General features: G+C 41.1%; 1 protein-coding gene across 9 annotated transcripts in view; it reads right to left on the reverse strand.

Annotated features, from left to right (window-relative positions):
- Positions 1 to 863: 863 nt before the first annotated feature.
- Positions 864 to 24,729, reverse strand: part of LOC6046306 (nuclear receptor coactivator 1) — a 339,035-nt gene continuing 315,169 nt past the window's right edge. For 4 of the 9 annotated variants that reach the window (XM_038254025.1, XM_038254023.1, XM_038254024.1 and 1 more), the window contains 13 exons: positions 20,732 to 21,148; positions 20,289 to 20,670; positions 18,595 to 19,724; positions 16,038 to 16,121; positions 15,158 to 15,953; positions 11,144 to 11,665; positions 10,845 to 11,033; positions 10,523 to 10,779; positions 9,790 to 10,054; positions 9,348 to 9,482; positions 8,520 to 8,945; positions 8,136 to 8,239; positions 864 to 3,305 (listed from right to left, as the gene is read on the reverse strand). In XM_038254025.1, the coding sequence (XP_038109953.1) occupies positions 3,231 to 3,305; positions 8,136 to 8,239; positions 8,520 to 8,945; positions 9,348 to 9,482; positions 9,790 to 10,054; positions 10,523 to 10,779; positions 10,845 to 11,033; positions 11,144 to 11,665; positions 15,158 to 15,953; positions 16,038 to 16,121; positions 18,595 to 19,724; positions 20,289 to 20,670; positions 20,732 to 21,148 (4,782 nt within the window). In that variant the 3' untranslated portion in view covers positions 864 to 3,230. The remainder of the gene's footprint in view (positions 3,306 to 8,135; positions 8,240 to 8,519; positions 8,946 to 9,347; positions 9,483 to 9,789; positions 10,055 to 10,522; positions 10,780 to 10,844; positions 11,034 to 11,143; positions 11,666 to 15,157; positions 15,954 to 16,037; positions 16,122 to 18,594; positions 19,725 to 20,288; positions 20,671 to 20,731; positions 21,149 to 24,729) is intronic. The other 5 variants (XM_038254027.1, XM_038254030.1, XM_038254029.1 and 2 more) reach the window with 5 other exon arrangements.

Raw genomic sequence — 24,729 nt, forward strand, 5'->3', positions numbered from 1 at the left:
TGGTTGTGTTGGTGCTTTGACAGGACATCCGACACGTGTTCGGATACTGCTACTACTAATCCAGCTCAGACGGATTTTTGGCACCGTGTGAATCGACCAGAACCCACACCATCAGTGGCCTCAACACCTTTCGTGTGACCGTGCCGCCTCGAATTTTTCCCTCAGCAGGTTCATAATCGTACAGCATCGCTGGCAGACCCTTTGCACCCAACGCCAGTCCCATCGTGCAACCCGGAACACTCCCGTTTTCATGAGTGTCTGTCCGGAAGCTACCAACTCGCTAGAGCTGGCCACTAGTGTCCCTTTTGACCAGCACAACGCGGCAAGAATCTTGCTTCCTCCACTCCGGGCGCCACCATTTTTTTTGCCCCTATCCGTCCGGGTGACGGAGAAAAATTCAGCAAAACAAACTGCTCGACTGATTTGACAACGAGAACTGTCATTTGCTCTTGACAGTTCTCGCTGTCAAAAAAATCGAGCAGTGTGATGCGAGAACGTAAGAAACGGTAAGCCAAAAAGCAAGTTATCGCGGATAACGCGCGTTAAAGCAAGTTAAAGCGGAAAGGTGAAAGTGAACGCTGCAAAGGTTTGAAAAGGAAGCTTTATCGCTCGGTTAGCGCGGAAGTGACGTCCCCCTCGTGATTATCACTAAAGTAATCATAACGTTCAATAGGGTTGTCCGATCTTCAATCTTTTGGACAAGTTGGAAAGGTCTTTCAAATCTCGCTCCTAACTATACCTACTATTGTGCAACTGAAAAAGGAAACTGTCATCAGAGGTAAAACGAAAAAAGAAGAAGAACCAAAAACAACAAATAATAAGGACAACAACTAAGGACAAACGAAAATAAAACAAACAATTCAGTTTACTTTTATTATTAATATTATAACAATAATATATTTCGCCATCTTTTCTTTGCATAAAACACAAAATATAACTAACCTCAACATGTAAATGTATAATGTAAAAATAGCAATAATAATAAAATTAAATTAATATGTATCGTATAAGCATAATTATAAAATCAAAAAGGAGGGGGAAGCTTCCGAATTAATGGTTCCATTATTTAAAAATATAAACGTGTGAATAATTAATCCTTGCTCTTGGGGGCGGCGTCTGTACACAGAGAAACACGCTGCTTTCCGTTTTTTTTTTAAATTAGTAGCTCAATTATAGGTTGTGTTGGTAATTCGTATCAATAGTATGTGTCCCTTTCTTTGCTCCATTTTGACCTTTTCTTCTTTTTTTTTGCTGTGCCTCACCTAACAGAACAACTCAGAATTCTTTACCAGCTTCCAGAAAATTTACACAAATTTACATGTTACAAAATATACATCTTTTTTTTTATTCTTTTTTTTCAAGTTTTAATTTTTAATAAAGCAGCGTAAGCATTTATATGTTGTGTTTGTGTTTTATGTTTCCGTTTTTTCAATTCCGGGGGCGATTTTCCGAGATTTACAAACATGCGATCGAAAACAAACTATAATGGTGAATTCTTGTCGACTTGCTGATTTGCGCGCGCGGAATTTCAGGGGATAGCCAAAAAACATTTTGCTGAATATATATATATTTATATGAGAGCATCACAAAACGTAAAAAAAATGTACAAATAATTACACCCTTTTATTGACCTAACCTTATCTTTTCTCACTTTTTCTCTCCTTCTCTTTGTTGATAAATAGTGTGTTTATAATGTTATGCATGTATGTGTTTGTGTGTTTTGTGTATGTGTTGGATAAGAGGTACCTACGTAGTTTCACCTTGCTCTCTCTTTCGCGCTCTCACTTACCCTCTAAAAAAACTAGCTTAGCATTGATTTACCCTCTCCCTCTCTTTTCTCCTACAGTTCTATCTCAATTTCCCACCTTGCTCTCCTCATCGCCTTGGACTAGGTCCAACGATTTTTTCTTTTTGTTTCATTTGATGTTTCCATTGTTTTTTTTTGTTTATTTGTTTTGTTTTGCAGATAACCGATTGAGGTCGCGATCTCCCAAAAAAGAAAATAATTATCACAGCACACGTTCCTTTTCGGTATATCCTTACTCCTTCTCTCTCTTGTTCTCCTTCTGCAGTTTACTTCTCTCCCTCTCTCGAATTCAAACCCGGCGCCGACTGTTTCGATCGCTGTGTCGTCATTTGACAGCAGCTTTCGCTTCGCTGAAACTTCAGCTGTCAGGTGACGTCTCAGCATTGTTTTTGTTTACTTATTAAATGTGTCAAAAGAAGTGGGGGGAAAACACACACACACTGACGAAATGTGATGAAAGGTTAGATTTTTTACTCTTAGTGCCCTTATGTCAACTTCTGGTTGTTGTCAAATTTCTCTGAGTGGTTTTGTTTAGTTTTTCTTCGTTTGTTTTTCATTTGATGATTTTTTGCGTTTGTTTACATGTAACAAATTGATTACTGCGCTGGCAACACTTATCTTCTCTCATCTATATAAATGCGAAACCGATGATTCGTGGGTGTTTTTACTCAATTTATTTCGTCTAATGATGTTTTTGTTGTCGTTTTTCGTTTTGCTCGCTTGCAAGTCTTTGGGTTTCGAAACGTCACTCTGGTTTTATCGTTCGTTTCGTTTTTTGCTGAATTTTCGTTTTTCTTCGATCCGTCACTTGTTGGTCACTCGAATGTTTCCCCTTTTGATGTTGTTGTTTGTGTTTGTTTGGTTAATTTAGATACACTTTTTGTTCAACTTTAACACGTTTGTTTTTTACTTTCTTGTTTTGTATTAGTTTGAACTAACGTTAGAGGTATTTCTATTTGCCTTACTTTGTTTTTAATTTACCTTTGTTTGTTTATCTCTTTGCTTAAGCCTAAATCAACTGTTTACTCTCTTTCTGTATATACTCTATAAATTACACATTTTACAATAACTATTATTTACACAAGGGGGGACCCCCTCAAACACCCACACACAGTTAACATCTCATCACATCACATCTCATATCATTTGTTTTTTTTTTGTTTTCCATTACAGAGTGGGTTCAACTTAAGTGAATTTTTTTTTGTGATTTTCATCATTTTATTTTTTATTCCAAACGTCGCACAACAGATTTTTGAAAAAAAAAAAAACTTTTTGCTATGTTCTTGTAACATAATCAGAGAACGTGAAAAAAAACAAGTTAACAAAGAAAATAAAAAAAACGGACCTAATTGGAAACAGCGTACCGTTCACAGCAGCGAATAATAAACGTAGGCGTAGTGAAACAAACACAAACTTTATCACTTTAGTCCGACAGAAGTTTTTGCAGAAGGAGGGATGAATTTTTCGGGTCACCGACTCGTATTGCCTCCGAAGAACTCTGGAAGAGAGAATAATTTTGCATTATAGTTTTGTTTGAGCCGGGATGTAGAGTTTGGAAAAAATATCAACAAAGTGAATTAAACATTTGAAAAATACGGCGCGAGAGAGTTTTGTACAAATGAGAGAACAGAGAAGAAACTTGAAAATGAGTGGTAGAATGAGCGGCGGTATGATTTACACTGAAATGTTGGACTGAGAATGAATGAAAGTGAGGAAAAATGCTTACACCCAAGCTTAGCCATGACAGCTGTCTAAGCTCGTTTTCTCTTTTAGTTGATCTCCCGAGTCTCGAGATTTAAGTTTTTTTCAGTTTCATCCAATTTAATACACTCAAAGCTCCGTAATTTTTTAATATTTTATAATTCCGATTCAAGATAAAGGAAAATTTAGCATAAGGCAGGTTAGAGAGGGGCTATTCTCGACACTGAATCGTCATATTTCACTCTATTGCAACTTTCTCATTAACATTTTTTGATAGAAATAGATACATTTTTTGATAGATAGAAATAGAAATGATGCCAATATTTGAACATCATTAAACAAAATCAGTTCCCTAGTATTCTATTACAAATTAAATGTTTTCTAAACAAACAAAAAATGCTTTTTATTGTACGACTTTAAACTTTAAAAAGTTTTACAAAATAAGCTTAAAAAATCAAAACATTCTTCAAAAAAAAAAACATTTTCATCAAAATTTTTAAAGCGAAAGAGCCGTTCAAAAGAACCGCTCTTCTAAGAACTGTATTGTTTTTTGGACATCCATGCTCAAACTCTCTCTCTAATTCAATGAATCTTCTTTGCGGTTAACTTTACACAGTTGGTCTGACCGTTTAGCAAAGAAGAATGTTGGAAGTAACGCCCCAACATTTTCTAGGACGCTACCGAAAGGATGGCTAAGCTAGAGTTAGGTTAGATAAGATTAGATAGTTTTCAAACAACAACGTTTGACCAAACTATTTTCAGGAATTTGTTTAGGCCATTCTCTTATTAATTCACTAGTAAAAATTGTTGGTTTACACCAAAAAACGGTATCTAAGGGTGATTTTATCAAGTGCAGCAATATACTGCGTGAGCAACTCTCTACCAAAACCGGAAATGGATCGCTGGTAGGCAGTTGGACTCACAATCCAAAGGTCGTCAGTTCGAATCCCGGGGTGGGTGAAAGCTGGGTGGGTGAAAGCTTGCCTCAACAATCAAGCCTTCAAACAAAGAGCGAATAATTTGTTTTTTTTAAATGATAATTAAAAAATCGGTAAAACATTTTCCGTGAACCTATTTTTTTCTCAACAGTCCTCAACAATACCTACAACTTTGCTGAAAACACCAAATTGACCAGAAAATTCACTCAAAAGTTCAAAAAAAATCAAACCATCCACATTAACGACCCCCGGGTCTTTTGTGGTCTCTATTGCAAGTTTCTGCTCGAACCTAGGAGTCCGAAGGCTTGAATGGGGAGAGCACTCAAAAGTTACAGTTGTTTAAATATTTACATACCATTTTTGAATGGACAGCTGCTAAAATTGTGTGGAGACATGTATGGGTGAACCAATGACACAAAATAGCTTCTTTGGTCATAGGGAAGGCCCCCACATAGTTTGAGCCAAAATAAAAAAAAATACACATAAAATCCATTTTCGGTTTTGGTAGAGTGAAATAGGTAAAATAGCCAACTTTTGACTAGGAGTTTGCAAAATATTTCCAACTGAGCAACTGGAAATATTTTGCAAACTCCTAGTCAAAAGTTGGCTATTTTACCTATTTCACAATGCTGAATGGTAGCCACGGACGAACGGACATGACACCAGGAACAACTTTTCTTTAAATTTCTGAAGCAAACTATCACTTGCGCCATCTACATTGAAGTTGTCCAAGTAGTATTGCACGATAACGCATGATTTCTCAAAATGTCTTATGCAATAATTTATTAAAACATTTATCATTAGTATGGCGCTAGAAACAGTTTTTTGGCATTAAGTTTGTCTTTATCATTTTATGTAATTTATCATGGATACTAAAAATGCCGATAAATTGATAGAAATTGTATTTTTAATATAAATTCATCCGACCATTTCAAGAAGTGCCCATGAGTTTGCATCATCAGCTGGCTTTGTTTACGTTTTAAGTCATGTGGCGCGAAGATTTTAACATAAACGATCTCGCTTGCGCAGGTTTTCGCTAAGAAGAAGTAAATGAAAACCTGCTTCACTTTTTGAAACCTCGTGTCATGTCCGTTCGTCCTTGTAGAAGCTGAGCAGGCCAGCTCAAATTTTGTGAAAAAATTGCCTGAAGCTTAAGATTTGGCAAAAATTTTCATGCTATCAAAATGCTCATGCACCCTTTTCTTAGGTTGCTCAACAAATAGTGTTCACAGAAGGTCACACCAACAGTTGTCAAACGAACGGGGTCACTTTTCAGTTTGACACCTGCTTTACACAGAGCTCACACTTACTACCAAACGTTTTGTTTGATAGTATGTGTGAGTTTTGTGTAAAAAATGACAGTTTGTCACTTTTTAATGAATTTGTCAAACCAACGGGGTACAAACTAAAAAAGTGTCAAACAAAAAAGTGACCGACCATTGGGAGTTGAGTGAACACAATTTTGTCATTTCGACGGCAACATTTCAAAAGGCATCATGTACATTTTGACACTTCCTGGGTTATTGCATATTCTGAAAGTACTCCTAATAAGCTACCCCTTAACCAAAAATGAGCAAAAGTTACTTCAGTAAAGTCTGTTTAGTAATGATTTTAAATAAAGCAACATAAACAAAATCTCTAGCATCAGCAGTGCCTGTTTATATAGCTCTGTCAAGCTGTCAAATGACTACATGAACCTCATGACGAAAAAAATATCATGAAAAAGACGCCATGTACAATTGCCGAAGAAAAGCGAATCATAACAAAACTGCTTTTTGAAATGTTGGCGTCGATTCTTCTGAAATTGATTGAGATATCAGCTCGGCAGTGGTCTGCGGGTTTTCCAGCTGTCACAAAATAGTCAGCACGAAAACCGGATTTTATACGGAGATTTTTAGGAAAGCTGAAATTTTACCATTTTCCGGGAATATTTCAGCGGATTCTGTAAGGTTGTCAAGCATGCCAAATTTTACCATTGCTTGTTCCTCAAGGGGGTTTTTGACTATGGCAAACAAACAAACTCGCACTTTTTGATACAGAGAAACCTCTTTTTACGCGATGCTTTATGTTTATCTAATTTGTCGATTTCTCAACATTTTTGCAAACTTTAAAAGGAATTTGTAGATTTTGTTGAATTTGCAAAAAATATTGTTTGGTTTAAGAGAATTCGACGAAATAAAAAACGTAATGCAACCGTGTACAAAGAGGTTTCTCTGTAGTTTGACAGTTTGCCTGCATTTGTTTGCAGAAACGTCAGCCTGCATACATTTTGTTATGTTTACAAGTTTGTCAAACTGTAAATACACGCAAAAGTGCGAGATTGTTTGTTTGTCGTAGTATAAAACTTCCTTGAGAGTAACATTCCGCCTCTCCAGATTTTTAAGCGAAAATGGCGTTACGAATGGTGCACGCCCGAAATGTCAAAATCATGCAGTGGTTCATTAGAAAAAGAAGTGTGCTTGTCATGCCGTGACACACTTCTTTGGTTGGTACCACTGCCACCACTACCACGAACTGTTTTTTCTCCGTGTGCCTTAAACACCATGCTTCCACATCAACCGTACCCTAACATGACAGGTTTCGTGAGTATTCACCGACAGATGGCAAGTGGGCCTCGTCGGAGTCCGCCCATTAAATACGCAACTAAAAATTTGCGTAGGAGATTTTTTTCGTGACGGCTTTCGCGGCATGCTCTCTCCAACTGACTTATATTCTAACGTGGCGTATCTCTAAGCAAGTTTTTCAAGAAAATAATTCCAGAATGCTTATTTTGACGTTTTAAACCGAAACAAGGCAAAACTATATAAATTAAAGCTTATCGCCATTTTCAAATGATAGGATAGATAATATCGAAGGCCGCCATCTTGGCCCACGGGGGCCACAAAAAACGGGCACGCTCAGTTTGTATGGGAGCTGTCAACATGCTCCCGGGCTGTTCAAGTCGAATTCTGAAACGGAATTCAGTTCGAATTTTGAAGTTCGAATCGTATAAGAATTCCGTTTTGGCCTCCATATTGAGTTGACTGGGATGACTTGTCTTGCAGCACTAACTTTTTTCTAATTTTGCACCACTTTTTTTGTGTTCAAAATTAAATTTCTCTGCAACCATGTATTTTTTCAACCTGGTTCAACTTGCATTAGTTTACATAGAATGTTAACTTAAAACCATTAAAATTTCATCCAATTTGGTCGGTTCAGTTACAAGTAATGGTCAAAAACGTAAAAAATCTCGATTTTGTTCTGGGCGGGAAGGGGTTAAGGTGGTATTCCATTACGAGAAAATCTGTGACCATGTTTTTCCGAGTTTGCGACAAATGAAAAAAATATTGAAATCTGGATTTTTTTTTTGAAAAGGTCCAATAAACCAAATTTCCAGTTTTTGCTTTTTCGGTGTTTTTAAAAACACTTTATTAAAAAACACCCAAAAAGCAAAAACTTAAAATTTGGTTTATTGGACCTTTTCAAAAACACTCCAGAAATCATGTAAGATGCACTACGGATATGCGTATACTAAATGACATTTCAACTAACAACTACAGGAAACGATCAGAGTGCAACCGAAAGGTATGTTCCTCATTCCACTACACGAACTGAATGCAGAACAGAGAACCAAAAACAGCGAGAGCGAGACTACAATAAAACTGCGCCAAACAGTGTGGTGATGATGACGGCTGATTGGGGATCCTTACTCGCTTCACGACCACCGGGTTCACGTTTTCATCGGCCGGCCACGAGTCGTCGCTAGCCGCCAGCAATTTACTACTATCTAGTAACGTTCCTCCGGCCATCAGTTCTGGACCAAGGGAGGAGGGTCGAAATTTTGGGACAACGAAAAGAGACGACAACATTTCACACGCAAGCAGATAGGGATGAGAAGAAGAAAGAGAGAGAGAAAGAGAAGGTTTTGGGGGGAAGAGAGAAAGAGAGAGAAAACACCAGATTAGGGATGCGCGGTTTAGGTTAGTGGGTGCAACGACGGCGCTGTTTAACGACGTGTGGTGGTGTGAGTCTTGGATGGGTGGGTGTTGTTAGTTCGGTGGGTTGTGAACGAGGGACACTAAACAAACACTAACCTTTCGGCGTGAGGTGAAAATTGAATAGCATTGACGGATCCATGTCGCCCGCTGGATGGAGCAACGACGAGGACGACGACGTACCTGGTAACTGTGATGTCTGCATACTGTCCCCGTTGCCACCGATTCCACTACCGCCTCCTCCGCCAGAACTAGCACTACCAGGTCCCTGTACATTACCGCCACCACCGGGGCCACCGGGCGCCGTGGCCACCATTCCGGGCGACATCCCGATCGGACTTTGCGGTGTTCGCAGGCCGCCCGTTCCGCAAACACCGCCGGCGGCCGCCGCGTTCTGGGCCCTCCCACTGACCACCGCCCGCAGCTCCTGCCGGACCAGTTCCGACGAGTTTAACCCACCGGCGTTGGGGCCACCGTTACTGCCGCCGCCGCCGCCACCACCACCACCACCACCGTTGGCACCACCTGCAAAAAGGGAGGAAGGTTTGACAGCGCTTCTTCGGAAGAACAGTAACAACAACAAACAAACAAAATGGCGAACGGTCGGCGCGGATGATGGGTTATTTACACAGCCCGAGCGGTGGGTTAAAGTGGGTTTATTTACACACATTCAATGACGTTTGTATGAATGAAGGGCAAAAACAATTGCAAACGAGATGAGAGTGGGTGCAACAGACTGAGAACAACAAATAGAGACAGACAGAGGCAGGCAGAGACAGGGTGGGATGAGATGCGTTTGTTTACACGTGGTTGACAGCGGAGTGACCGTGACTGGTGTTTATGTTTTGGGTGGGTGTTGGTGAGTGCGTGTATGTTCTTTTTTTTGTGTGTGTGGTGGGTTGAGTTCGGTGGGTGGGTGCTGCTTACCAGTTTGCACGCGATTGAAGTAATCGCCTGGTGAGCCCGCCGTGTGTTGCTGCATGGCGGCCTGACTGAACATCATCCCATAGCCACTAGCATCCGGACCGGGTCCATGTCCACCGTACGAAGGACGTGGCGATCCTGTGTGTGTATAAAGGAGGGGGTGAAACACGCCGTTTAGAGCACTGTCTTCAACCACTCAACCCCGCCCCTCCCCTCAAACGCCCCCATCTCTGTGTTCAACTACTAAACGCACCCCCCAGCGATTCGCTATTGTTCTCTTCTACCCACCCCAAGGTAAAATCATTCAGTTACGCCGCATTCAATTAAAAAAAAACATCTCTCTGTTATAGTGTGTTGGTGTTGGTTGGGCAGTGGGACTCAAGCTCTCGCACTCAAAAATGCAAACCTCACGCAGAGTTCAGCGCGCAGTACTAACTAAACTCACCTGGCAGATGCTGGGTGGCCTGGGGCGGAACGCTACCCTGGCGCTGGAGCCTCATCTGCTGGGCGGCGGCGAAAACGGCGGGGTTGTTGAAGTTCTGACCGGGCTGGGAGGGGCTCGGAGGCCCCGGGAACCCACCGCCGTCCACCGTGCCGCCGAACGAGCCCTGCCGGGGCGTTCCTGGCGAGTTGAGCGATCGCTGCCGCTGGGGCGCCACAAACTGCTGCCGGCCGGCGGCCGCCGCTGCTGGGTTGTAACCGGGGATCGTCTGGAAGGGAGCGAAGATTGTATTTTGTCTGTGCTAATTGTTCAAATCGATCAATATCAAGTTGGGGTGGTCCGCGGGGTCGCCCCGAACGATCATTGGCTTTGTGACGGCCCCATCTACAACCAGCGTAGCCGGGGACATCGATTCGGATCGTAGTTTTGGCTGAAAGCTTGATTTATGGCGTAAAGTAGTTTTGATCCAAGCTGGTTGTAGATGGATCCTTTACGGAGGCGCTAAATATGCGGGTAGACTCCACAGACCGCTACAATGTGATATTGATTAAGAAAATATCGCTTTTTCGCCAAAGTTTAAGGTTTTAGTCAAAACTTCGATCCGGATCGATGTCCCAAATTAGCTGGTCGTAGATGGGACCTCTACAAACCCAACGAACGTTCAGATAGACCCCGCGGACCACTTCAACTCAATATTGATCAACTTCAGCAACACCAAAAATCACACCCAACTCACCGATAGCTGTGCATTGAGCATGGGGTTCTGCTGCTGAATCGATAACCTTGCGTTGGCGTTCTGCCACTGCTGCTGCTGCTGCTGTAACGCGTTCGGCTGCGACACCTGCGGATTACTGGCGAACGGCGGCTGCCGTGGACTCAACTGCTGACTACCGGGCGTTCCCGGCTGCTGCTGCTGCTGCTGCGGGAATCCACCCACCTGCTGCGGGGACATCCGATGCACGGGGTTGTTGTTGAACGGACTGCCCTGGAAACCTGCGGAAGAAATTTGTTCGAGGTTAGGTTGAGAAAGTCAGGACAAGGAGTTCGGGTCATCGAACCTGTCTGCTGCGGGCTGAGCTGCGTCCGCTGGTTCGGACTCAGCTGCTGCTGCATCAACTGGCTCGGCGAGAACCCGGGACTGAGCTGGGAGTCCGGCACGACGCTGTTGGCGCGCGTCAGCGACACGTTCGGCGCCACCGTGTTGTTCAGCAGCGACTCGATGTTCTGCATACCTGGAGTTAAGCCCACTGGAAGGGTTAGTAAAAGGGAGAGAGAAGAGAGAGGAGGGTGGTTTGTGGGTTTTACTTGTACTCTACTGAAGGGGGGACATGTGTTTTTTTCTGGGTCGGTAACTTACGGTTCATGTCGGCATTGGCCGTGGCGTTGACGGGGACGACCATCTGCTGTTGCTTCTGTTGCTGCAGAAGTCGCTGCCGCTGCTGTTCCTGGTGGATTCGTTCGCGCTGTTGCTGGTGGTTCTGCAGCTTCTGGATGGTGAGGGCGTTCGGACCTCCTCCGGGCGCTCCGTTACCCATCTGGCCGCCGGAAGGTCCACCTCCGGAACCACCGCCACCACCTCCGCTGGATCCGGTGCTGGACATTCGCACCCGGGGTGTGTACACCGGTGGTGGGGTGAAGTTGGGATTTGGGGTCGTCGGAGCTTGTTGGCTACCGCCGGCGGGAGATCCGCCCGGGGCCGACATTCCACCGCCGTGCATCGGGTAGGCCGGCGGGCTGCCGCTGTACTGCATTGGCGAGGTGACGTTCTCGATTTGCATCAGCGACTTTTGGATCGCGTTGATCGCCAGCTTCTCCTGAATGTCCTGCTGGCTCGATTGGGAGGGAGTGGCGGATGTGGATGACTCGATGGAACTTATGCCTGGTGACGGGAGGAGGTAACAAGAATAATTACAATCAGTCGTTTTCAGTCGATACCTGGTGATATCATCGAAGGCACGGCGGTGAGTCAGTGATGACTCAGTTAGCTTAATCTTCAAAGAACGCCTCTTTATCAAGAAAATTTATTAAAATATTTTGGAATAATTGTGAGATACAATATACACACGAAGATTTTTTTTACCGAATTCGGTAGTTAAAAAATCGGTAAAGGTTAGATCGATAATTACCGGTAAACCATCTGTATAAGGCTTTCTAGTCAGAAATTTACCAACACATTCAAAGTATGTTTACATGACAGCTGGACGTTTGTTTGCATCAGGTTTCCTATCTCTTTCTAGCAAAAATTTTTTGTCAGGCGACTTCTAGCTGGTTTTTTTTGACTGACTGCCAGATATGTCAGCCAACATACTTCGCAGGGCTGTGACAGCTACAGCTCGATCATTGTTTGCATCAGGACACTGTGACGAGTTCGTCATTTTTGAGTTAAATTACATTTTTTTCACTGGGCCTAGAAAGCCTTATACCGCAGTTGAAAATTCGGTAAACTTTACCGAATTCGGTTAAAAAAATCTAAGTGTGTATGGCATGTTATGATCTACCTTTTGAACGAATAAAATAAATGGAGGTCAAACAAATGTTAATACATTATTTGAGAACTTTGAAGATTTTTTTTTATTTGAGAATAAAACAATATTAAAATTCTTGTCAAAATATGCTATTAGCCTATATTATCATGGGGGTTCCAAAAGGCAAATCCATTGTGCAATTATTTCAATATTTTTTTTTTTGTTTTTCTCAAAACTGTAGCTTAAACTGAAAATCGGGAGCAACATTTGAAAAGGGCGGATAAGTATTTTGAAAGCTATTTTGCAAATTCGGAGCCAACAGGTACTTTTTTTTACAAAACTCGTAATTTTAGATAAAAGCTGGCGTCCCCAATTACATAGTAGCCTGTAGTCTTGGAATTTTCAAAATGGTTCCAGCTGCCAAAATACCGCCAACTAGAGTCAATCTGGACTACAGTCTGAACTCTAACTTCTTTATATAAACTTATAAAAAACCTTCTTTTAGATTTTAAATCATCATATTTTTGCATAAATCACGAACATTATCACAAAATGCCACATTTTTTAATTGCTGAAAATTTTATTATTTGATACTCATATTAAGCAAAATTTTGCATGGAATTTCACTGATTTAAATTTGTATTAACTTTAATTTTCATAGAAATATTTTTTTAAATATTTTGTTTTAAAAATATTGTGGATTTAGCTCATAGCTGGATTTTCTGGCATCTTCTCACGGTCATTGGAAATGGTCGCCCAATTGGTGTGAAAAAATTTAATTCTATAAAAAACCATGGATCAACATTTTTATCTTTCATCACTTCTCCGACAGCAGTAATAATAGTTCCAACTTGCTCGCAAATTTTTAATTCAATCGGAAAAATCTTACTTTTCTTCAAAAATGTTTCATTTTTAACCACATGACCACCCCTAATTCTGGCACGATGCCGCCCTCATGCGACCGCGCGCTCTGTTTGTTTGTCAACAATGCTGCAGCTTGATGGTGGGACAAAGTGAGGGGGGAGAGGTTATGACACTTTTACGCCCGCATCTGGCCCGCCGCCTATTTCGACGGTCGTTGAGCCGGAGGTCGTTTCCAACGACCGAATCTAGTTAGAAACTGGTCGTACAATACCCAAATTGGGTCCTAAAATGAAGCTTAGATTGCTAATATTATTGTTTACAGCGACAAAGCTTATTTTTCTGAGTACAATGACCCTTTGTACGACCACAAAGAGTTTAAAATGGGTTTTAAAATCATTTTTGAAAAATTAATAACGCGGTCCTTCTTGACAGAAAAGTTCCTACTTGACAGCTCGTTCCAAGGTGACCATAGTTGTTCCATCGAAAAAATGTTGTTTTGTCATTTTTTTTGCTTTAAAATGAAAAAAAAAATGATCAGAAATGGAATTTCATCGTGTTTTCACCGTTGTACAGAAAAAATGATATAAAGCTTTAAAACCCAATTTAAAATCAATCAATATACACACTGAAATTTTTTACCGAATTCGGTAAAGCTTTTCGAATTTTCAATTACTGAACAGATCGGTAAAGTGAAAATTACCGAATTCAGTAGAAACATACCGAAATTTGGTAATGAGGTTCATTATTGTTCATCATACAACCGAAATTCATTAAAATTTTGGTCATTTTGACAGATGGTTTACCGATCTAAACTTTACCGATTTTTCAACAACCAAATTTGGTAAAAAAATCTAAGTTTGTAGGTATCAAACGACACAAAATTTTGCATAGATTTTCGACGATTTTGAACGTTTAATGTTTAATACTAACATTTTCACACTAAGATTTGTTCATCGAATTCGGTAAATCTACCGATTTTAAACGAATGAACAGTTCGGTAAACTCAAAACTACCGAATTAGGTAAAATCTTACCGAAATTCGGTAGAGAAGTACATTATTGTTCATCTTGTCGAAACTACCCTTAATAAAAAGAAATAGTTTTTTTTAGATCCAAGATGGCGACCAAAATGGCGGTGAAATGTTTTGTTCATGATTCGGATAAACGAACTTTGGATAATCTAAAATTCTGATAAACGAGGCTTCGGATAATTAAGTCTGGACTGAATTTTCAAAAAGACGATATTTTGTGTTAATTTGTAGATTCCTCTTGTTAGTTTGTAAAAGTCGTAACAGCCATCATGACCTCCGACACTAAATTGATTTTCTCTAAAACTATTCAAATTGTCATTGAAAAGCGTTTAAAGAATGTGCTAAAAAACTAATTCAGAAAATGAACGACACTCGATCGAAAAACGGGTTTCTTTTCAAATGGCGTTAAGGCTCTATTGAAAACTATCTTTACACTAAAAATTGTAAAACAGTGAAAATTTAGTGTCGGCAAAGTCGAAGTCAAAGTCAAAGTCAAAGTCAAAGTCAAAGTCAAAGTCAAAGTCAAAGTCAAAGTCAAAGTCAAAGTCAAAGTCAAAGTCAAAGTCAAAGTCAAAGTCAAAGTCAAAGTCAAAGTCAAAGTCAAAGTCAAAGTCAAAGTCAAAGTCAAAGTCAAAGTCAAAGTCAAAGTCAAAGTCAAAGTCAAAGTCAAAGTCAAAGTCAAAGTCAAAGTCAAAGTCAAAGTCAAAGTCAAAGTCAAAGTCAAAGTCAAAGTCAAAGTCAAAGTCAAAGTCAAAGTCTCTTTTCGATGTCTAAAGTGATTTTAAAATTTTAAATCTAATGTGGCAGTCAAAATAGAAGTGAAGAAAATGCATTTGATGATGTAAATGTAACAGCAATCAACCACTCAAATTTCTAAGAAACCTTCGGGTAATCGACCTCCAAATAATCGGCCTTCGGATAATCGAGGCTTTGGACCGTACAGTGAAAATCCAATCCAATCCAAAATTGTTGAAATCTAAGTTGCTAAACAACAAAATCATGTCGCACTTACCTAGTAAACTATTGAGTTCGCTGTCGACAAAGTTCCCCTCGGGGGCGATGTCGATCACGTGGTTAAGTATTTCGTTCAGCTCCGAGTCCCACTCGGGCATGGGCGTGCTGGTGGTGCTGGTCGCGGACGAGGGCGTGGCGAACGTCCCGCTGCCCACCGACCCGATGCCCGAGTCTTGGATGGCAGGGGAGAAGTTTTGCTGGCGCTGCTGGGCCGCCGCCACAAGATGGGCCTGAAGCAGTGCCTGTTGCTGGGCTTGGACTTGCGCCTGTTGCGCCTGCTGCTGCTGGTGTTGGCTGAGGTAGATATCGGATGAAGTAGGTGGCTGTTGTGATTGTGAAGGCATTGCTTGCGCTTTACGCAACTGCTGTTGGTGCTGCTGCTGCTGCTGTTGCTGAAGCCGCAGCTGATGGTTCATCTGTTGTACTTGCTTCAGATTATTGTTGCTGGTGGTCAGGTTGTTGTTGTTGATGGTCTGCTGCTGCTGGTTGGGGGGCGTCGAACTCGTCACGCTGGCCATCTGCCGGGCCACGTTCGAGATCGGGATGTCCGGGATGATGCGGTTCAGCGGCAGATGGCCGGGCAGGAGCGGGGTCGGCGCTTTGGCCGGGTTTGCCAGCAGCGACGCCAGCATCTTGTTCTTTTCGCACAGTTTGGACGGTTTGTCGGAGGGCCGCTTGGCCGCCCCGCCCTCGTCCGGCTCGTTCGAGGGTCGCTTGCGGTCGTTGCCCTGGAATCGCAGCATCTGGATCAGCTCCTCGTTGTTGAGCGGGGCGGGGTGCTCTTTGGGTTCGTCCTGAAGGGAAAGAGGGAGGGATGTTCGGATTATTCGAGAATTGTCCTTAGATCAATCAGTCAGTGCGGTGGAGACGTTACTCACTTTCACTTTCTGCAGCTGCCGGAGCAGTTCGCTCGGTCGATTTCGGCCCTCCAGGTCGTCGTCGTCGCTCTTTTCGTTGAGAAGCTGTGTAGAGAACAAAACATAATCGTAATTTTAGAAATAAATTATTAAAGTAATGAAAACTATCGAAAAACTAACTCATTCAAAAGCGCATTCTGAATGAATTTGGTGTCACTCAGTCAGTTAAGGTAAGAAGCAAGGTGTGTATTGTGAGCAGTGTTGATGGCCAACTAGAGTAATTGGTGTACTTTCACAAAACAAAAATTGCATTAGTATGAAATTATGCTTTTTCAATCTAATAATCTAACCCTGACGTAGTCAGTCTTTCGAGGCACCCCGGACAAGGTTCTTGATTTTCGGTTTATGAATCAGAAATCAATTGGTTTCGAATGATATTGTCTGAATAAATCCTGTCCCTATCTCGATAAAAGATTTACGAAAACTCATCTCTTAATAAAGTATTTGGAAATTTTGATGTTAGTTCATTATGCCAAAGATTTTCAAAATATAATCATATTTGCTTCACCCACAATTCATAGTCGAGAGCATCGTTCCCTCAGAATTTATTCGTTAATTGAAACAATCTCCAACAAATGTCATACATCGACTTCTAGGATTTCGACAAAAGGTCGAAAGACATAAGGTCGAATGGACATAAGGTCGAATGGACAAAACGTCGAAAGTACAAAAGGTAAATGTGGAAAAATGAAACAAATAATAATAATCATAAACTTAAAAATAAATCTTGAAATTTTTTTTCTTGATATCAAATCGGATTTTTTTCTGTATCCTTCCATTTAGTAACGATATTTTTTTTAATAAAGAGAATAACTTCCAAAACATTTTTTGAGAAGATTTCCATTCTATCAAACATGAGCAGTTTTTCAAAAAAAAAGTTCGACTTCTTAAATATTTTTTCAAATGTCATTTTATTTAAAAAAAAACAACCTTTTCTTGTTTGTCGTAATATTTACGTGAGTTTTTTCCATTCTTTCAAACATGGGCAGTTCTTTGAAAAAAAAGTTCGACTTCTGAAAAATTTTGGAAGTTTATCTTTAATTTTTAAAACAACCTTTTCATGATTATCAAAATATTTGTGTGAGTTTTTACAGTCTATCAAACATAAGCAGTTCTTCCAAAAATAGTTCGACTTCTTAAATATTTTGAATCACCTTTCCGTAGTTGCTTTTCAATATTTGTGTATTTAGGCACACATCAAATGTTTTGTTTTGCACAAATGTATTATTTAAATTCGGCCTATTGTCCTTTCGACGTTTTGTCCATTCCACCTTTTGTCCACTTTAGACCTTTTGCCCATTCGACCATTTGTCCATTCGACCCTTTGGCATTCGACCTTTTGTCGTGGTGTGGTGGCCGAGGCCATTACGTCATCTGATTTGCCTGTCAAAGCATCAAAGGTCTCTGGTTCGATTCCCGTAAATAGCTTGTGTTTTTTTGTTTTGAAGAATGAAATATCTTTTTGCAAGTGAAATTCGAGGGCATATTACTCTCGCTCAGTGTTCTCTGTGTCCGTAAATGATAACGCTATTCTCTCGGCTCGGGTAACATCCAGGGCTTTAAAAATGTCAAACTTTCAGTTCACAGCGACTACAGTTATCATGCCTGGAAATAAATCTCCCAATTCCCACTGCCCTTTTTCCGCTCAAACTAAAAAGTGACCCCGTTCGTTTGACAACATTGGTGTCAAACCATCGGAGTTTGAGTGTATGCCCGGAAAATGGTAAAATCTGAACTATTCCTAAAATCACTATTTAAAATCCGGGTTTCGTGCTAACTATTGTGACAGCTGGAAAATCCCACCTTACCTTATCTAATCTACATAGATTGGAGAAAGGTGGTGAGAGTCAAATGACTGTGTTAGTGATGAGAATGTTGCGCCTATTAAATTTTGACTAATTTTAGCGTGACGTACTTCATGTGTGCAGCCTATGCAGTTTGAAGGGACTGAAGAATTCATCGGTAGATGGAGCAATATTTATTGAGATCGAGAAGATCTACCTTCAGAGAATCGACTGTATAATAAAACGTGGTGCCCTTACGCTCAAAGTCACCCCACTAGCGAATGTTTATTGTTTGAAACTTTTATCATTGATTTTGTAAACTAATTATTTGAGGAGCCGGTATTTGTGAACAAAACAAAAAATCTAGTACACAAGTGCTTGCAAGTAATTTAGAAAAACAGAAACAAAAACTCAAACCAAACGTGGTGTTTCTAAAAGGAGAGTGGAGAGGGGCGCCTACCTGCAGTAGCATGTTATTGGCGCCACCGGGCTTTTTGCTCTCGGTGGCCGCCATCACCACGCTACCACCCTGCTGTGGGGCCGCTCTAACTGACTGAGGAGCCACGCGCAACCTATTCCCATTACTATCCTTATCTTCTTCGGAATTTAGTAAGCCCTATGGGAGTACAGAGAGAGAGGGATGAAATTTTGAAAAAAGAGGGAGTTTTTACGGCCAGATCGGATGTTTGCCAATTGAAGAAGATTAAGAATTCGAGGTTTTCTGCTTCACTTACCTTCAAGATCCGGTTCGGGTTCCGGTGGTCATGGTCCATGTCCAGCCCGGACGAGGATGAGGCATTTGAGTGAGGTCGTTTGGTTGTCAGTAGATTTCGCAATCGTTCCGAATCGTGTGAGGCCATCTGTTGCTGCTGCTGTTGTTGCTGGTTCTGCTGTTGCTGCTGTTGGTGAATTTGTTCCTGAATTTTCTCCTTGTCGTCGAACGGAAACGGAAAGTTGCTCCCGAACGGACCGGCATTGTTGTTGGTCATGCTGTTGTTGTTATTGTTGTTGTTGACCTGTTGGTTGTTGTTCGACGGGGACGGTTGCCCTCCGGCGCTGCCCGCGTGGTACGGCGTCAACGGCGAAGGGCACATGGGCGCGGCCGCAGGACTGTACGCCGTGACGGAGGGTGGCCGCGGGGTGCTCACCGGGGTGACACTGGTCCGCGAGTCAGGTCGCGAGTCCCAGCCAACTCCGACGGACTCCATGTCGAACGTGGAATGTGGAAACTCAAACTCAAAGTCCGAGTTGAAGAAGTTCGAACTGTCCGAGGGGGGGATTAGCGAGGCCGTTGGGTTGCTCCGCGGGGACACTACCGACGAGAGGGCCCCTGGGAGACCTCCGGCTGGACCACCGTTGCCTCCGGCGCCACCGTTTATTATACTGGACATCAACGGTCCTCCCATGTTGCTGACCCCTTGCGTGATCTGCTGCAACTGGCGGGAAGAACTGCTGTTGCCACTGCCACCACTACTACTTCCACCACCGCCGGTGCTCGTGCTCGGAATGGCCAACCCCGACGACGACGATGAGGACGGGTTGTTCAACCCTCCGGCGGCCTCCACCATCGCCACCTCGCTGTCCGTCAGGATCGTGTGGATCGCCATAATAAAGTCCGGCTCGTTGTTCGCCTTGCTGTTCCGGAATAATCTCGTCTGGGCCTTCACGTGGACGTACACGTCGGGGCCGCCGAGCCGCAACCGGTACGACGAGACCTGGGCCGTGCCGTTCGCGTTCATCACATTGTTGAGGTGCTCGTTGAGCCGGGCGCGATCCTGGAAGTGGCAGAGATCGTGGATTGACCGGAAGGCCTCTTTGGTTAGGTACCCGGCGAACTGCTTCCTCAGCGTCGCTGCGTCTAAGTCTGGAAGGAGGTAGAAAAGACAGGTTTTGTTAGCATTGGTAAAGGTTCACAACTGTGGGATATGAGATTGTGCTGTTGCTGTACTCGTCCCACGGTCAGCCGTGAGTGCCGTGAGTACCGTTGCGCATTTTGAGGATGGAGTCGTGAGTGACATTTGTCGACGGAGGACCCTTCGATCTGTCATCTGACTTGTTTTCATTTTTGACTCTCCCCACAAACGTCAAACCGCATTTGTGTTCGGATCTTTTCCGGAAAAGATCCGGAAAAAGATCCAGCAGCAATTTGTGCTGATTTGAGTTTGCGGAGGGTGCTTAAAAGTTTGATTATGTTACTGCTTGCTGTAGGGTTTTCGTCTTTCAAAATAATGTAAATAACAACAGCGAATGAATGTTTACGCTGTGGGCGGTTGAGAGTGAACGTTTGGAGAGGAAATGTGAGTGTGATTGAATTGTGCTGGAACCGGTTGATGGAAACCGGAACAGGGCAATGAGGTTAATGATCGGCAGCGATGAAACGTCCGGACCTCTCGTTGGAACAGTACGCACACAAACCGTTCCAACTCACCTATAATGGCGCCGTTCATGTCCAGCTTGAGCGTCAGCTGTTCGTCCAGCGTCTGTGGCATCGTGAGGCTGGACAGCTCGATGGCCGCGGCCACACCTACTCCCGCTCCCGCTCCTACTCCTACGCTTCCTGGCAGCCCCAACTGGCCGAGCTGCCCGTGCTGCTGCTGGTTCAGCTCGTCCTCCGGTAGTGTGATTAGACAGAGCACCGACGACGACTCGGCGTCGGTGTCATCCTTGACTTGGGCGGAAATGATCAGCAGGTCCTTGTACTTTTCCTGCCGCTGCTGCTTCTGCTCGATCGTATCGTTGGCACTGTCGGGCGCCCTCAGCAGCCACCGAATCTTGGTGCGGATCGTCCGCTTCGGGGACTGGCAGAACATCTACGAAAAAGCAAGGCGTTAGTTGGAGAAAGATTACCCATAGAAGGTCCGGGAAACCTACCTCATCTTGATCCCAGTTTAGCTCGAACGAGTTTTTGTTGAGGATGGGACTGAGCTTGGAGTGGTCGCCAGTGTGCAGGTACGAGTAGATGCTCTGTCCGTGGAGCTCGTTGCGCGAATAGTGCAGCACGTCCCGAACGTTCTCGGTGGCGCATTCAATCACGCCGTCCGAGTTGATCTCGAGCAGGGCCCAGCCAATGTTGGAGATGTAGTACTGGACCGCCTCGAAGTAGGCGGACTTTTCCGGCGAGTGCCCGTTGACGGACGGTTCCGGCAGGGGTGGTTCGGTAGAGGAAACTTCGCCCTGCTGAACCGGGTGCAGCTTGCACGAGTCGCTGCAGTCGGGCGAACACTTGGAGCACCGGTTGCCGGTGGCCGTGGTCAGGTCACGGTTGCCCTGCTCCAGCAGGCGACGAAACTGCAAACGACGCAATAGAATGAAAAAGAACAGCCCAATTAGTGAAGAGTCTTGCTCGTGCAAACGTCTGTTGCATAATCCTAAAATTACGCCAACCCCAATTCTTCCCGACAAAGTGCTCGGGAAGAGGAGGAACGAAACCGGCAGAGATTGCGGTTCAGTCAGTTGCTTATCAACACTCGTGTGAAGTGCGGGGAGTACAACTCTGGATTGGTTTGGGAAGTGCATTTGAACTAAAAATAGAACCAGTAGAACGATTCAGGAATAAAAAAAATGCTATTTGACCCACTGTGTCGGAAGATCGCTTTAGAAAAACAAAAACAACTGGGAAGCCGTCGGTCGATAAGCAGTCTGACAAGATTTTGTCTTAAAGATAAAAGTTAAAGCATTTAAAATGTGTTTCGTTTTCCGATTCGAATTTATTTTCATTGAGTGACGACCAATAGTAACTTAGACACTTTATAAAGGTTTATGTAATTAACTAATCAAAAAGCAAACCAACGTAAAAAAGTAGCAAATTCAAAATAATTAGGGTGATCACTTAAAACCCATTTTCGAATTCCCGACTTTTCCAGAAACTCAAGTAATCGGCATTTCTTACCTAAGAAAGATTTTCAACAAACAAACAAATCAAACTATTGACCGTTTTTGTTAAATCAGAAACTTAACTTCCAAATTTCTTAATTTCTAAAAAAAACTTAAACAATTTAAGCACTCGTTATTTTGATTAAGAGTAGAAACATAAACAAAAAGGCTTTAAAAAATAACCGAAAAATAATTTTTGATACTTCGTTTCAACTGGAAATGGCAAAAAGTTAAAGATAACTTAATTTAAACTTTATTCTTAATTTTATTTTATTTTAAATCATAGAACGCATTGCGCATGATTACTGTTATTATTCTTTCAAATAATTTTAAAAAAATATCTAGAAATTGGGTTTTAAAAAAAAATGTACAAAGTCCTTGATTTATATTGATGTTTTAAATCAATGTTAACCTGGGTGCTGAATAGTGGTTCACAAAACGGCCTCAATTTCAAACTGTCAAAGTGGAACCAATTTACTGTTCGCCAAAAGTAGAGAGTATTGTTATCGATACTTAAAAATTGTTTTATTTTTGCAAGATTGAAAAATGTGTGGCTTTAGAAGACATGGAGTTGAAGTCAAGAAATCTAAAGAAAGTTAAAAGCTAGATAGTCATTTTTTTTAAATAATGAATGGAAGATTTATATGGAGTCGATGCGGTTGTATCCATCCATAAGCTGTCTAAAGTTATTGTTTGATTCCGTTTGAAAAGCTACTGGTTTAGTGAAAATTTTCTCTGTTTGTTGGATCAGCTTCGCGAGAATTAGCAATTTTTTTTGCTGGACCAGAAAGAGCTGCAGGATTTCAAAATCAGCCAGGGAATTTATCTGCGACATCACAGAATGACACTCTCGCCGCAGATCTTCGTCATCCATAAAAAAGAAAAACCTCTTCTAATCGATCACACACACACAATTTCTTAGGAAAAAATGTCTAAAACTAGACAAAATAAAACACATACTACTGATTATAAAACAGCTCATTTACCAGTAAGAAAAAAGTCATGCTTGTGCTTGAACAGTCCCCTACTTTGTAGATGTAAACAAAGTGGGATCATTCGAAAATCACGTTACGCATTCTCTCTATTCATCACCCAGATGTTAACTGTCTAATTTTTTAAATTAAAAAATCAGTTTGATAAGTTTCTCATACATCCAATTGAAATGTGGTCAAAGACAAACTTATGGGAAATTGGACGAGCTTTCCGGTAAAAATATTTACGAGACTGAAAAATCAAGTGTGTCATATAGAAATTGCCAAAAACCATCAAAAAACCTATTTTTTCAACATTTTTATTTTTAAAACCGCTGTAACTTCACAAAAATTGGACTTAGGACAGAAGTCAATATGAAGACTTTTATGTAAAATTGTCTGGAAAATCGATTCCCGTATTCGGTTTTTGAAAATTTTGACGTTTAGAGCACTTTTCAAAAAAACAGTTTCAGTAAATGATTTTTGTATTTTTTTAGGTGAGTTGCTCCATCCTGCATTTTTCGTGAGTCTTTTTGTAACATTTTAGGCTATCTTCACAAAAATTTGGAACGAAAAAAAATCCCCCTCAAATTTGACTTTTAAACTTAAAAATAAAAAAAATCTCGTAAAAGTAGAGTGTTTTTTTTCTTTCAGTGTATTTTTTTTCGGAAAGCCCATCTAATTTCCTACAAGTTTGTCTTTGACCACTTTTTGATACGATGCAACGGCTTCGAGATACAGAAATTTTTAAATTTCGAATTACAAAAAAAATTAAAACGCTTACGCCCTTCTCAAAAGTCATTATCGAGTGGAACTGGCTCCATATACACAAAAATGGCTTATATAAGCGTAGGAGAACATGTCTACAAAGTTTCATTGAAATCGGAGAGGGTCGGGTACAACCGATTCCCTATTTGGCATGGAATTGCTCTCAAGGGAAACATTTGTCAAAAATATTGGAAGAAACAAATAAAAATATTTGCAAAAAACAACAACTGCCAAATTCAAGTTGAAATCATTTTTCAAATATTCAATCAATGTGACAAAATAACATAGAATGATTACTCACGCTGGCCATAATCTTTAAAATAAAGCTTCATTTTTATATTAGTTTTTCTTTAATTTGGTTGTTGTTATAAATTAGATGTTACCTCTTTTTTGATAAATATAAATTATGAAAAAATGGTTCATTAAAAAATACTATGAATATCTGTTCAAAATGCTTCCATTATTTATAAGGAATTTTGATGTCATTTCGTCTCAAATAGATTGAGATAGTGAAAGGCACATTAAATTTTATGTAAGTTCCTCAGAAAGAATTGAATTAATTTAATTTAAAAATTGTACAAAATATCACTTTTTTTCAAGATTTAGAAAATAATTTGCAAACGAGTATGCTTGGGATTCCCGACTTTTCCCGACTGTTTGAAAAAAAAATTGCAAATTCCCTTCATTTTTCCCAATATTTGGCGGATTTTGGCGAATTTCCGACTTTTTTCCGATATTTGTATGTAATTGTGTCAATGTTTTGAAAAATGAAACAATATTTTGTTGACCCAGTTTTCGAAATTCTTTACGAAATCGATCGATTTTGTGATTTTTTTTTTGTATTTGAGACGTAAATAAATATCCAAAAATCTTTAACTTTCGAATTGATTTTCTGTTCGATTTGTTGTCTTGAGTTATAGGTAGTTATGAAGAAAACAGATTAGAAAAAATATGTTCACAGATAAAAAATGCAATTTTTTGTATGACTTTATTTCCCAATAATCAATTTTCAAAAAAAAAAAAAACTTTTCTTTCCCTTTGAAATTCATCAAACCATTTATTCTTTTTGTTTTTTTTTTTTATATTTGTGTTAAGGGACAAAATCCACAACTTTAGAAAAATAGTTTGTGTTGTTTTGTGGAACCCAATTTTTATTAAATATAAAACCAAATTTGTAATCGATAATCCATGTGGACACTACAGATTTCAAAAAAGTGTCCACGTTGTTAATGGATGGTCCCTAAAGTGTACCATTTG

Source organism: Culex quinquefasciatus, chromosome 2 (assembly GCF_015732765.1).
Source record: "Culex quinquefasciatus strain JHB chromosome 2, VPISU_Cqui_1.0_pri_paternal, whole genome shotgun sequence".
Classification (NCBI taxonomy): Eukaryota; Metazoa; Arthropoda; class Insecta; order Diptera; family Culicidae; genus Culex; species Culex quinquefasciatus.